Source organism: Sinocyclocheilus grahami, unplaced genomic scaffold, assembly GCF_001515645.1.
Source record: "Sinocyclocheilus grahami isolate Dianchi unplaced genomic scaffold, SAMN03320097.WGS_v1.1 scaffold7.1, whole genome shotgun sequence".
In the NCBI taxonomy this organism is placed as follows: domain Eukaryota; kingdom Metazoa; phylum Chordata; class Actinopteri; order Cypriniformes; family Cyprinidae; genus Sinocyclocheilus; species Sinocyclocheilus grahami.
Window position 1 is genome coordinate 2,156,461 of NW_015505186.1, and position 15,354 is coordinate 2,171,814.

The 15,354-nt window shown below is 37.6% G+C and overlaps 1 protein-coding gene across 1 annotated transcript in view; it reads right to left on the bottom strand.

Moving 5' to 3' along the window:
- The window catches only part of col26a1 (collagen, type XXVI, alpha 1), a 19,430-nt gene that overhangs the window by 2,149 nt on the left and 1,927 nt on the right, over positions 1-15,354 (bottom strand). The window contains exons 2-11 of the mRNA XM_016277090.1: positions 13,211-13,333; positions 12,985-13,088; positions 2,230-2,291; positions 2,020-2,149; positions 1,740-1,847; positions 1,541-1,660; positions 1,017-1,100; positions 877-920; positions 676-738; positions 190-225 (exon numbers count right to left, since the gene is read on the bottom strand). Coding sequence (XP_016132576.1) covers positions 190-225; positions 676-738; positions 877-920; positions 1,017-1,100; positions 1,541-1,660; positions 1,740-1,847; positions 2,020-2,149; positions 2,230-2,291; positions 12,985-13,088; positions 13,211-13,333 — 874 coding nt within the window. The remainder of the gene's footprint in view (positions 1-189; positions 226-675; positions 739-876; positions 921-1,016; positions 1,101-1,540; positions 1,661-1,739; positions 1,848-2,019; positions 2,150-2,229; positions 2,292-12,984; positions 13,089-13,210; positions 13,334-15,354) is intronic.

A 15,354-nucleotide genomic window follows, 5' to 3' on the forward strand; every position in this document is an offset into this window, starting at 1 on the left:
AAAAAATATTTTTATAAAAAATTTTTATATATATATATATATATATATATATATATATATATATATATATATGATAATAAAATTATGATATGAAAAAAAAAATTATGATAATAATTGGTAAATAAAACAAGCAAATAAATGAATGAATGAACTGTGAAAATAGAAATGCAATCCACTATGTGCACTCACAGGCTGTCCTTGCTTTCCTGTTATTCCAGGTGGACCCTTTGAAAAGAGAGTAATGTAGTCGAATTAACTCAAATAAAAATTTTGGACCACAAAACCAGTCATAAGGGTAAATTTTTTGAAATTGAGATTTATACATCATCTGAAAGCTGAATAAATAAGCTTTCCATTGATGTATGGTTTGGCTGAGATACAACTATTTGAAAATCTGAGGGTGCAAAAAAAAATCACAATATTGAGAAAAATCACCTTTAAAGTTGTCCACAGCAATGCAAAAATTAAGTTTTTATATATTTACGGTAGGAAATTTACAAAATATCTTCATGGAACATGATCTTTATTTAATATCCTAATGATTTTTGGCATAAAAGAAAAATCGATCATTTTGACCCATACAATGTATTGTTGGCTATTGCTACAAATATACCCATGCTACTTATGACAGGTTTTGTGGTCCAGGGTCACAAATGTAGGTCTTCGATGGCTTACTCTTTCTCCTGGATCTCCTTTGGGTCCCCTGTCACCTGGTGTGCCTGAAAAGCTTAAGGCAGCCTATGATAAATGTGAATTAATTGGTATACTGTGCCTTGTACATCTATACATATTGTCCAATTATTTATACATACTGTGCATAGAGCACATCAAACAGACAGACAGACAGATAGATAGATAGATAGATAGATGACTTACATTTTTCCCTGGTCCACCTGGGTGTCCAGGTGGTCCGGCAGGCCCTGTTCAGCATGTATGGACAGAAGATTAAGTGTGTGAAGAAATGGCTGGGCAGTACAAGTTGATGTTGTTATGTATGCTCTGATATTCTAGCATACCTGGTGGACCAGGAGGGCCGGAGGGCCCAGGAGGACCAAGAAAAGCCTGCAGGTCACGATAGGCAGCTAAGTCACTATCTTCATCTGCAACATGTAAGATATGATCATACTGAGATGAAAACAAATCAGATGTACAATTAAAATGGTAACTTGTGCAGCTGTACTGCTGTTCTGTTCAGTAGGATTTGGTGCTCAGGTTCTGCTTTGGGTTATCCAGATTCATGCAGCTTCACAGACAGCTAACAAATGACTCTGATTAACTGCTGACAGACAGAAACCAACCAGACTCTTAAACTGAGCCAGATCTCCTAGAGGTTCATTTAAGCTGATACTGTGCGAATGCTGTCATCGTATGGTCAAGTTGAGAATAACAAGTTGCTGCAGTTTTTGCAAAGACTGGATATAACATTAATTGAAGCATTTGATATTTTCATTTCATTTTTCATTTAGTTATGCATTATTTTAATGCCATAAATTAATTAAAGTGATAAAACAGCATGTTTAATACGGACTATTGTACTCACACTGGGCTTGTTGTTTAGCCGTTAGAGTGAAAACATCTCCCCTGATGGAGAAAGGCCCTGGGGGTCCAGGTGGCCCAGGAAGGCCTCTTTCACCTGGTAGGCCTTGCAGCCCTTGAGGTCCTGTAGAGTAAGCAGGGGATCTCAATAAGCTCAATATTTGTTTTAATATTCCCAGTCAAGGTAAAGAGATAGTTCTTACCTCTAGGTCCTACGGGACCAGGTTTTCCAGAAAACCCTATCTTTCCTAAAGCTCCAGTAGGTCCAGGGGGACCTGGTGGCCCAACAAGTCCTGGTTGTCCTATTGGTCCTTATATATATATATACACACACACACACATATACATACATACATACATACATACACACATACACACACACAATCACATATCTTACTTATCTAAATAAAATATATACAAATATTTAAAATATAAAATTACACTTATTAAAGAACAGTTTAGCAACAATTATTTTCTTCTCACCTGGTCGGCCAATGGCATTGGGTGTTATTGGTGAGGGGCGTGTCCTGTCCACTTCATTATCAGCTGTTCTCTCAGGTGATTGGCTGGGCTGAGGGAGAGGGGGTGCCTCAGCATCTCTCAGTAACATTATCTGTTAAAAAAGCTAAACTGCATGCTTACCATCTTAACACAACTGCTTGATAGAAGAGATTACCTTTATTTCTGTTTTACCTGAGCTTCAATGACACTCAAGCGCTCTTTGATGTCAGCATAACCAGTACAGTTCATGCACTCTAAAAGGATGAATGCAAAAAGAGATGTCAAGGTAACATGAAGTATGACAGTAGAGAAAGGGGGATTTCTAACCATAAAAAGTGATACATGATAGAGTGAATGGATTAAGCGAATGCTATAAATCTCTCAGCCATCTGTTGTGTCATAAGTCAAATCTATGATCGTTCAATCTAAAGAATGCTTTTACTAATGTTTTTGCAATATTATAATTGTATACTAGTCAAAGTAACTGATCTGAATAAAGTTTGTGTGATGTTCTCACAAGTTAACTTAACAAAAGACACATTCATTCATACTGTACTTAAAATTCCATGGATCCTTCCAGAGTCACAGGCTTGTAGTCAAAAAATGAAATCAATCCCAAAATCTCAGTGTGAAACCAAAATAACAGTGGTATGATCAGTGCTGCTTTGTGAACAATGAGAATTTGTTAGAGACAGTAAATGAGTTCAATTACATTTTTGGTTAACATCCCTCCCAGGGGTAGAATAAGGAACAGGAAAACCAGACGCTGGCAAGCCACGAATTTCCATTTGCATAGAATCCTAGTGAAGGGAAATATCTCACTCTGGGTTTCCCCAACATTCACCTTTCTCATTTGAGAGAGATGCTCCTCACAGCATAGGGCTGGTCAGGGTGAAGACAACCACAAGGTGCTGGATCTCTCTGTGGAAGAAGATCTTCCAAGACAGCAGAGATTTGGGAATTATTTGGCATCAAATGAGATGATGATAAATGGCAGGTGATCTCTCAGTGGTGACATTTGAAATGCAATACAGCTATTTTTTAACTAATGATGAGGTTAGAATTTAAAGATCATCAGATGATGAGATCAGAAATTAAACTTTGCATCAAAATTCACTAAATAAAAAGTGTTTGAGATGCAATGACTAAAACTGGTCTACTTTAATGTACAGATTAATTGCCATTCCCATTTTACACATAATTTGATGAATTCTACCATTCAAAAGTTTGGATTCTGTAAGATAATAAAAAAAAAAACTCTTATTCAGCAAGGACACGTTAAATTGGTGAAAATTGACAGTACGAACATTCATAATGTTCTTTTGAACTTTTTATTCCTGAAAGAATCCAGAAAAATATGTATCACCGTTTAAGCAGCACAACTGTTTCAACATTGATAAGAATAAGAAATGTTTCTTGCGCAGAGTAAATTACATTGGAAAATACATTAAAACAGAAAACAGTTATTTGCAATTGTAATAATATTTCACAATACTGTTGTTTTCACAACATTTACTGTATTACGAAATAAATGCATGCAGGCTTTATGAGCATAACCTAACCCTTCTTTTAAAAAAAAACTTTTATGTTTTTTTTTGGACACTGAATGTGATAAAATCTAGAACAAGAATTGATTTAATCAGGAACTAAACATAGCTTAAAACAAACAAATCTACTAAGAAAAAAATCCTTAATTTATAGGAGTGAGTTAAAAACACAGGAAATATACAACTCTATATAACAACATAACTTGAAACACAACGCTTGTTCGTGTACATTCAAATGAATCTATTTGCTAAAATAAATCCGCCTTTCACTATTTTAAAAACAGCTAAATTACTGGTCAACGTGGGTAGTTAATGGACCAAAGTTAGTGCTTTTTTTCACTGCTACTCCACCAAAACTGCACTTCTAGTTTCTTCCAATGAGACATTTACAACTACGAGCTTCATCATCTGCTGACTTCATGACTGCAATAAGCCACAAGCATGTCACAGTGCCATCAAAGGACAGTCTGGATGCCAGACCTCATGAAGGGACATTAGCTCATTCCATAAAATGCAAAGGAACAGATTTGTCACTCTTCACCACAATATACACATCCAACAGAGCAGAAAAAGTTGACATGTCTCTGTTTTTCTGGATGGAAAGACATAAGATTGCATTAAAGGGCAATGCTAACTGCACGTCTGGAAACACCCATGATGGTAAACCCAAAGGATGCCATTCACTCTATATCGGTTTTGCTCAGAAAAACTCTAATTCTGTAATATTGACTTTGTAGGGACTCCATGGCACTGGGTGATGTATGATAGATGACTGTGTGCAAGTTAAACCGCCGTTGAAGTTTGGCAGACTACGCAAACTCAGAATGAAATGTCCAGCTGTCTGACATGCCTGTTCTCCTCGTGCCTTGGGCATAACACACAGCTCTGCTGGATACCGGACTGCTCTCAGATCAGTGGACAGCTGAACATTGGGGTATTCTGGAAAAACACCCAACGGATGAGCTGTAAAGAAGCACAGCACAATGGGATCTGCAGATATACTGAGCCTCTATGATTTCTGCAGATGTGAGAGAGGCTTTAAACTGGCCATTTTTGGAACTAGCACAACGGTTTTATTAAAACTGACATGGTTAATAAAGTTATGCAGACAAGTGCCAGCGCAGACATCAGTGATGTATTGATGTACCAAACCAGAGTGCGACTTATGTCTTAGGAGAAGTACAAATACACAAATCATACATGCAAGCTGACCACATTAAGACTCCACACCCATTAACAGCATTTTGGCAGAGACTGATGGGGCTTTCAGAGATTATGAAGACACAAGATACTTTTGCATGTTCTCCTGGGTGAATAAAGTTTATAAAAGGGGGTTATTGGTAAACTGCATTTCAGACAGAATCGGAATTAACTGTATTGCCAGATCTAAAGATCAATGTCATCAGCCTTTGCTTCTGCTGAATTCATTGTAGACTTATTAGTAATGATCTTCAGTCTCTGTATCTGCTCTCAAACAAATACTTTGGACACATGCATTGCAGAAAGACTGGTAACTGCATGCCTTTCCTCTTTGAGATTCATTGGCTGGGAAGTTTATCTCCCTAAAGCGTATAGTATATATTAAGCAGACTAAACAAATCTAATTTCAATGCACTTTCATGTAATTCCAGAAGTCTCCATTTACTCATTTGGTTTGTGAAGGACCTAACCTCTAATAAACTAGAGCCCCCAGGTGCTACTTTAAAAAACCTAAATAATTAAAATTGGATTCTTGTGGCCATTTCATTTGATACAGAATATCACTGGGAGTTGCTGTCTATTGAAAATTGGAATACCATTGTGGATCTGTTACAGCTGTTGAGCCCAGCTGCAAATATCCATGTCTTGCATTTTGTTTGAAATATGATGTTCATGTTTCTGATCTATTTACATTTGTGTTACTGTTTTTAGACTATTATGCATAGCCCACACTCTCATAAAAGTACAAAAGCTGTCACTGAGGCGGTACCTTTTCAAAAGCTACTAATATGTACCATTTAGGTACTAATACTTTAGGCTTAAATATGTACCTTTAAGGTACGAAAATGCATCCTTTATGGGTAAATAAGGTGCATGGAGGTACCTTTTGAAAGAGTACTGTCCCAGTGAGCTTTCATACTTTATTTTTTCCCCTAAAAGTATGTTTTTCTTACACTGGCAGTGCAGGAATCAAACAAGTAAGTTGGTGACTAGGTGGTAGTTGGACAGTCCGACTGGGTCAGATGTTTCATCTGTGTTTCTTGGTCTGAAAAGTTAATAAAACATAAAGGCCATGATATAGTCAAGTGAAATCGAAGAAAGAACTAGTATGACGTAATTTCGAACAAAATTATGCCAAAATAGTAGTTAGCCAAACAGCTTGGCACAGCGAACTTTCTTTTAAATTTCAGTCCAACTAGTAAACACAGTTCAAAAAACACAGTGGCAATGTTCAATAACAGTATACCGTTGCTATTTCAAGCAAAAGAAGAAAAAAGAACTGCTGAAGGTATGAAATGAACACAAAAGTGCAATAAATCGGTTGAAGAGTAATTTAAAAAAAAAGTTGTTTTCAAATGAATAAATGTGATTATAGTTTTGATATTTTATTTGGAATAAAATAATAATTTTAGTCCATTTGAACCCTACTTTGTAATTATTTAGTCTAATTTACATACTTTTGGGGGGTTCCTACCCCATTTAAAGCTTAAAGGAGCAATAGGTGATCATTAAGTTAAGTGGTCTAAATGTATTTGTCTGTATTTATATATTCTGTGGAAGGCGTGGGATCAAGAAATGTTCGTCTAATCAAAAGCTCGGTCCGAGTGTTTTAATATTCTTTCCTACCTGCCAGTCAACGTATGTAGCATACCTCTGCGCACTGGTTTGTGCAGACAGGATACGTCATCAGCGCGTTCACGCACGCTGTGCAGACAGAGCGAGGATGGCAGGCAAACATCAACAACCCGATCTTCCTTCCTGGTATTGTTGTATTTTTAAAGATTTCTCACCGGTGAATGACACATGATGTAGCCCAGCGGTTAATCTAGTCCTTGCGCCCCCAGCTCTGCATATTGTGCATGTCTCGCTTACACACCCGATTCAGATAACCAGCTTGTTAGAAGTGAGCTACGTGCATGAACTGTGTTCCGATTGATATGATCCCTACACAGTGTTCATTGCTCCCTACTCCCTGAGTGGGGGAATCCGTTGAAGTTTACTTCACTTCGGAACATGGGCTGGAATTGGGAACCTGATGTAGCCTATTGTAGTAATGTTGTCTCTGGTCTGTGAGCGTAAATACGTTCAGAGGGCGTGACTTTGGACGGCGATTGCAGGGAGGGTGGGACGTTCGCTTTCAGTGCTATCAGGCTAAAGTTAGCATTTTCCAAGATCTCCTACTGCACCTTTAAAGCCCCAAAAGGAAGACAAAACTTCAATGTAACAGAAGTACTAAACAGTAACAGAAAAGTGACCACAAAAATTAGATCACAAGTAAATCATTTATAATATATATGAATACATTTACATAATCCACTGCATTCTTACAGATTAATTTAGGTACATCAACAAAAAACAGAAGCAGTTTGTTAAAAAAAACTGTTTGGCTAAGTAGAGACACTGTTGGCACCTAAAGGCATTTTGAGTTGCTTAAAGGCTAATTCTCACTGCACCCACAGATGTCGACCAATGCAGACAATCACCAGATTACAGAATGTCACTTCTTAGACACTGCACATCCCGCCAAACAATGACTAAACATGTTCAGTCAGCGAAAACAAGCATTGACTGATGCCAACAGACGCTAACAGGGATAACACAAAATCCACTGAACTTGTTTGTTGGCGTCTGTCTGTGAAGTGAGAATTCAATTTAAGAGGACATACCTCAGCAGACTGTAGCCTGAAAATGATTGAAATAATTTGCAAACAGCTTATATTCATCATAGGTCAAATACAATTTTGGGTTCACTGTTGTACAAGCTAACCTAACGAACAGGTAGACTTAATTGGCATGACCATCTGTGCGCCACCACAGAAATGAGATGATCTCACCCGCTGCAGGCAGCTGAGGGGGCTGGAGCACACGTGTCCTCATCAATCATGAGATACCACACCACATACATCCCATTTTCCCACAACCACTCTCACGGATAGGGGTACTGATCACATTCTCAATTTAAAGGAATTTGTAGAGCAGGTGATAGATTTGAACCTCTGCCAGGCCTTCTGGAAACCTGGTATGGGGGTAGTAAGAAAGACAGCTGGAGCCGACTATGTATGTAGATATAGATAAGACTTTGACCAGGGCATTATGCTTTGACGAGGGCATTATGGGAAGTTCAAGTACCCAAGTAATTCTGCTGATGGGAATTGTTCCCATGAATGACTAATGCCTTTAGTCTAGCAATCAGGGTTTAGTGGTTGGGATCGAGGAACCCCAAGGGAGCCATAATATTACGTATTACTGTAAAATGAATTAGTTCATATGTACTTTTCAAGACCCACAACTTTTTGTTTTGATTTCCTTTTAGGGATATAATTCCTCAAACCACTGTTATTTGCACAGTGAATATAAATTAGACTAATTAAGTTTTTTTAAATTAGAGCCGCAGCAAATAGTAAAAAGGATTTAAGGAGACAAAATATTTTACAAAATGTATTTTCTGAGCTGTTAAAGTGCATATGTTGACTTAAGATAAAATATTTTTAAGAAAAATTAAAATCGATATGATCGTAGCTCCATTGGTTTCAATGGGTCTACGATGTACTTACGCTTACGATGCTTTTGGGAAACGCAGCCCAGAACTGAATTGAAAATATTTCTTCTTAGCTTCTCTATCATAACTCTAATAAATGGAAAAAGGAAACACTGTCTTATGCTGTATTATGCAAAAAAGAAAAACTTTTCTCAATAATAATTTAAGTAGTTCAGTAGTTAGTTTCAGAAATTGAAAGATTTTAATGTTTTTATTATGTCTTATTTTATCAAGTCTATAATGTTTCATAAGTCTATAATGTTTCTGAAGTTTCTTATGCTCACCAAGGATGCATTTATTTGATCAAAATACAGTAAAAATAGTAATATTGTGAAATACTATTACAATTTAAAATAGCTATTTTCTATTTTAATATACTTTAAAATGTAATTTATTCCTACATGGCAAAACTGAATTTTTAGCATCATTCTCCAGTCTTCAGTGTCATACGATCCTTCAGAAATCATTCTAATATGCGGATTTGCTCAACAAAAAAAAAAAAACATTTAAACGATAGTGTCCTATCAATCTTGTGTTATATATCAATTGAGATATCAATCAAAATTCTACACCAAATCCAAAAACATAACCAATCTTATTAGATTGTTAAGGATTTTTGATTTGTTGCATGCTATCTCTGGGAGTTGCACTCTAGTGACAATTGGAATATGGTTATGGGACAAAGGATCTCTTACAGCTGTCGATCCCAGCTGCAACCACCCACCCACACCTCAACAGCTTTGCACCAGTGCATTCCTTGACGTCTACTCATTCTTAATCAAACATAAAGCTATCCTTTTCACATTGTCAAACACAACTGATCGGAATATCCAAGTTCTTGACATACTATTATTTATTGAGATGAAGAGAGGAACTGGCCTTAATATACAAGGAATGCATTAATGAACAAAACTAAGTTAACCTAGGGAGGGACGGCAACAAAACATCCAGCATTTCGCTGACTAATCTGATGGATGGGAATAGATTTCTTTATCTGGGTTGCATTAATGAACAAACAACTTCATCACACTGGTATCTTTTAATACAAGGCACACAAATGTATGACATTGTACATTCCTGAAGGACAAAACATCACTAAAGTGGTTGAACATGACCTCAACTAGTCACACAATTCTCAATAACTGTCAAACTGAGCTGAATAAACATTCAAACCACAACTCCAAGGGGGCATGAATCAGTTTAAAAGTTTCTTATTGCATTTCTGTTTACATTCATGGCTGGATTGTTCACTCTTATAGTTGGCTTGTTCTAACATACAAGCTTTGAATCCTGCCAGAAGACAAGCGAGAAAGCGCAAGTCTGTGAGGTACGACAGCGGTTTCAGTTATGGTGTACTGTTACCACTGGACGACAGTGAAGACCAGTCAAAATGAAGTATTCTTATGGGCCGTTCACACAGAAAGCATAGTTGCAGTTTCTTATAGTTAGTAGAATGCCTAGAGTGGACTATCAAAATAAAGTGTTTTATTTATATTTTTAGTTATTTTTATATCTTGTTTTTACAACACTATACTTATTATTTAACCCTTGCATTAAAATATTTGTGGTTTCTAATACAGCTGCTGCTGGAGCAAATTGGATATGCTAAAATAATATTTGCTATGATCTCCCATTTACCAAGTATGAATAGAAGTTTACCCTGCTAATGTTTACTTCCACGCTCCAAACCCGGAAATATAAAAAGGCTCTATAATGAGTGAAATCAGACACAGCATTCTTCGTTAGGCCTCATTACACATGACAACTAGAAATGTTGGGATTTCACACAGACTGACTTTGACCTAACTTGAGCTGTTTGACTGTGAGTCACAATCCAAATTCCAAAAATATGTTCTTAAATAAACCAAACACAGAGGGGCCTGAGACCCGGGGGATCGACAGCCTCAGGCTAAAGCTATGAGCCCAATGGAGAGGGATAAAAGGGTGGGAGGAAGGAGAAAGGGATGGGGAATGAAGATTTCTGATTTATTTACCATGTCAGAGATCATGGCGCCCTTGGATTTGACCCAAACTAAATCATCTGCATCTCACAGGGGATGATATGAAAAGAGACACTGCAGATGGGCCAGCGAGTCTGCTGTGGGGGGGAGGAGGTTCGTTAAACCATCCCCATCCAGAAAAACATGGGAATGTGTGTCATGGGTAAATGATCTCTATTGGGTTAGAAATTATTTGGACTCTTGTGTCCTCTACCACAACTAACTGTACTATGTCAAATGAATCAAAACGAATCAAAGTACTGACTCATTTCCTCAATGCAAAATATTTTCTTGCAGCTATTTATTTGTATAAATTAAAATGTATTTACCCAATATATCTGAAGACCCAGAGCTGTGCCGGTTTTGATTATGATTATCTCTCTAGGATAACAGCAAAGTGAGTCAGTAAAGTGATAATATTCATACTGAGATCTCTGAATTTTGACTCAAAATTTTTGTTATGGCAAATCTGAGCATGCTTTGTAACACAGTCATAATGCATTTTCTCCTGGTTAATGTAGAAACATGTTTATGCACTAAAGTTTTTGGTGTTCATATAGCGAGAAAGGAAATATATTCAGACGGGCATATAATTATGACACATTCACTTTGAGATTTCACACAGATGCTTGATTTCCACAGTCAGACCAGCTGTTGTCACTCACATTCTCATCCACACAATGAATGTAAGGGATCTTTCCTTTGTTGCTAAGAGATTTAAATAAAAAAAAGAACCACCCACCAAGCCATGGCAAGTCAAATGTGAGTGGTATTCGCCCATGCAAATGTCTTGCTAGATGCTTGGCTGTTCTGGGTGGTTGCCAGGGCATTGCTATATGGTTGCTAGGGTGTTCTGAGTGGTTGCTAGGGTATTCTGGGTGGCTTTATATGGTTGCTGGCATACACAAGTCAAAAAAGGCCAACCAATAAATCCCTATACCTGGATGTCCTGGGTGGATGCTAGGGCATTGAGGAGGTTGCTAGGGTGTTCTGAGGGGTTTCTATTAGGGGCGCTTCCTCCAAGGAGGCAAAGGAGGCAGTGCCTCCTCAAAAAATTGGATGAGAAAAAAATTTGCATTACAAAAATAACACAATGCAAATATAACAAAATATATCATTAAAAAGTTTATAAATCACTTGTTTTTCTAAAGAAACATTGCCCAACAATGACACCAGTATAAAGATACAGTGGAAGTCTACGTCTCTCTCGCCTCCCCTGAGCCCATTGATTTTTAACAGACCTCCTAAAGCGAGCCGTGAGTTTGGTGGGTGGGGGGGGTAATTGAGAATGAATGGGGGAAAGTCCCGTGAGAGCGTGAGGTTGGTGGGTGGGGGGGGTAATTGAGAATGAATGGGGGAAAGTCCCGTGAGAGCCTCCATTGCAATATGATTGGATATGACTGGTTATGTTCGGCTGTGATTGGTTCATGTGATAAATCCCGTGTCCGTGCATGTTTCACGTTCACAAATCAGTCTACATGAACAATATAATGGCGTTAATAGGAAGACTAATTAAAAAAAGAAAGTAAAACTCACACACTTAGATAAAACCACTTTTACACTGTTACATCAAAATAAGACTTGAAATGACCTGAAAACATGATCTGTGGGAGATTTTAGTAAGTAATCAGCTTGGTGTAATTTAAAGTAAAACTCCTTGTCTGTGGCCAATATTTACCAAGCTTCGATGACTGATGATCCAAAAAATTCAAAAATAGTTAATTAATTATTAAAAACTAAAGCTGAACATATTTTCACAAATAAAATGTATTGTTTAAATTATACTGCCTTGAGTTGTTATTTTGGAATAAATGTAAAATGCTTAAAAACACTAACTTAATAAGATTCATAGAATATTCATTACATTGTTAATGTTAAAATATAAAATAGATTATTTTTCTGATAGTGTAAGTAATGTTTATTTAACCAAGAAAATGTGACTGGGACATGAATTTACATTTGATTAAAAAAAACTGGGGAAATGGCCTCCTCATTTCAGATTGCTTGCTTACACATGTGAGGACAAACCACAAAATCATTATCTGTGTTTCTGAAATTGCATACTTTTGAGTACTACATTTGAATTAGAACCTACTTTGTGACCGTTAAAAAAAGTACATTCTATATAGTATGAATATGGGTAGTATGAATAAAACTCAGATGTACTACATCCACCATGTTGTTACAGTCATGGGACCTACCAGCGTCAGTTGTATCACTTCCCGGCCATTCATACATCCTCTCCTATGGCCTCATGGGATAATGTCCATCAAATGCTTACTTCAGAATGATACCAGACGTAGTAGGTGATCCAGGTACTGTTTTTCGGATCCTATGAATTCGGACACACTATTCTGTTTGCGTACTGTTTTTCACATACTAAATAGTAGGAAAGTATTCGATTTCGGATGTAGCGTATGTTTGGGTGTTACGGGTGGTTGCTAAGGCATTGCTATCCAGTTTTCTAAGTGGTGTTTATGCGGTTGTTAGGGTCACAAGTCAAAAGAGGCCAAGCATAAAATGTGCTATGTTTTGCTTGTCTTATCAAACACCACTAATAAATGTCTATGTAATTGGCTCACATCATCTAACAATTCCTTTGTCTTACAGTCATTCAAATGCTTCAGTGAACTTGAGATCAGCAAAAAATGAGCTCCCTCACCCTCTCTGCAGTCTTCTCCATGGAATCCTGGACAGCATCTCCATTCCAGAGAAGTGATTTTCCTGTAGGTCACTCTGTACACAGGCCTCACCAGAGTTCTGTAGCTGGGAAAATACAGAGAGGCAAAACACGCACAGAGTCTGTTAGTTGTCGTCCAAGTTTATGTGAGAGTGAATAGCAGAGTATAACCCAGTGTATACCATGAGATCATTTCTTTTCTTTGTACCTGATGAGGTTTGAACACGGTCCAGGCCATCGGCAACTCTGAAACAGTCGCTGCACAACAGTCTCGGTCCCATTTTGTGTCTGGCATGAAACAGTCTTCTGTACTGTGTACTGGCACCAGTTCCTTATTTGTTCCATGTTAAATAAATAATAACAATGATAAAGACCAGACCAATCAGTATACAGCAAAATCAAGAATTAAACAGAAAAAAAAATCCATGGAGAAATGAATGCACAAATTTATTTACTATCAGACAACAAGGAAATTAAATCATGGAAAATAAGGGATGTAAGTAGAGAGCTTGAGATTTGCTTTTTTTACAAAACTCAGATCGATGGCACTGCAAAGCAAACAGTTACGTGGCTTCAATAGTTTTAGTGCCACAATATTTCTTCAAGAATCTCCTTCACTTCAAAAGCGAGATAAAATACAGCACAGTGGACAGAGAGTCCTCCGAGAGACCCTCTCAGTGGCACAAGCATATCTTTTTTCTTTTACCGCAGGAGACCGAATGATTTATTCTCTCATATAACACCCAGAAGAGTCTGACAGACATTCTTGAAGAGAACTAAAACAAAAAACCAATGTGTGCCTGCATCTGCACGCTTTGTTTCTAAACTCAATCTGGGAAACTTCCCTTCTGATACGTCTCGGATGATTTAAAACATCCCTGGATTGTGACCCTGCAGTGGTCGTTTCATTATTCAAGTCATTTTCCTTAATTTTTTCACAGGAAAGACTGTGATGAGTTGTGACCGGACCACAGACACACAAGCTCCACAAGTCTAGACTAAAGAGCTTACCCTCAACCACACGGAAAACCATAAAATATTTTTGGGGAAAATTAATGTTTAATTTTTAACATAAATACTTTTGGCTTTGGTTTGGTTTATGCTTTTTCTGGGAACTTAATCAGGGGCTCACAGGGGCCTTAACAGATGTGTTTAGATAGATAGATAGATAGATAGATAGATAGATAGATAGATAGATAGATAGATAGATAGATAGATAGATAGATAGACAGACAGACAGACAGATAACCAGACAAACAGACAGACAGACAGATAGATAACCAGACAGACAGACAGATAGATAACCAGACAGACAGACAGATAACCAGACAGACAGACAGACAGACAACCAGACACAGACAGACAGATAGATAGATAGATAGATAGATAGATAGATAGATAGATAGATAGATAGATAGATAGATAGATAGATAGATAACCAGACAGACAACCAGACAGACAGATAGACAACCAGACAGACAGACAGACAGATAGATAACCAGACAGACAGATAACCAGACAGACAGATAGATGACACAGACAGACAGACAGACAGACAGACAGACAGACAGGTAGATAGATAGATAACCAGGCAGACAGACAGACAGATAGATAGATAGATAACCAGACAGACAGATAACCAGACAGACAGACAGACAGATAGATAACCAGACAGACAGACAGACAGACAGATAGATAACCAGACAGACAGACAGACAGATAGATAACCAGACAGACAGACAGACATATATATAGATAGATAGATAACCAGACAGACAGATAGATAGATAGATAACCAGACAGACAGACAGACAGATAACCAGACAGACAGACAGACAGATAACCAGACAGACAGATAGATAACCAGACAGACAGACAACCAGACACAGACAGACAGACAGATAGACAGATAGATAGGTAGATAGATAACCAGACAGACAGACAGACAGACAGATAGATAGATAACCAGGCAGACAGACAGACAGAGAGACAGAGAGAGAGAGACAGACAGACAGATAGGTAGATAGATAGATAGATAGATAGATAACCAGACAGACAGACAGACAGACAGATAGACAGACAAATAGATAGATAGAAAACCAGACAGACAGACAGACAGATAGATATATAGATAGATAGATAACCAGACAGACAGACAGATAGATAGATAACCAGACAGACAGACAGATAGATAGATAAACAGACAGACAGACAGACAGACAGACAGACAGACAGATAGATAACCAGACAGACAGACAGACAGACAGATAACCAGACAGACAGACAGATAACCAGACATACAGACAGACAGATATATAGATAGATAGATAACCAGACAGACAGATAGATAAC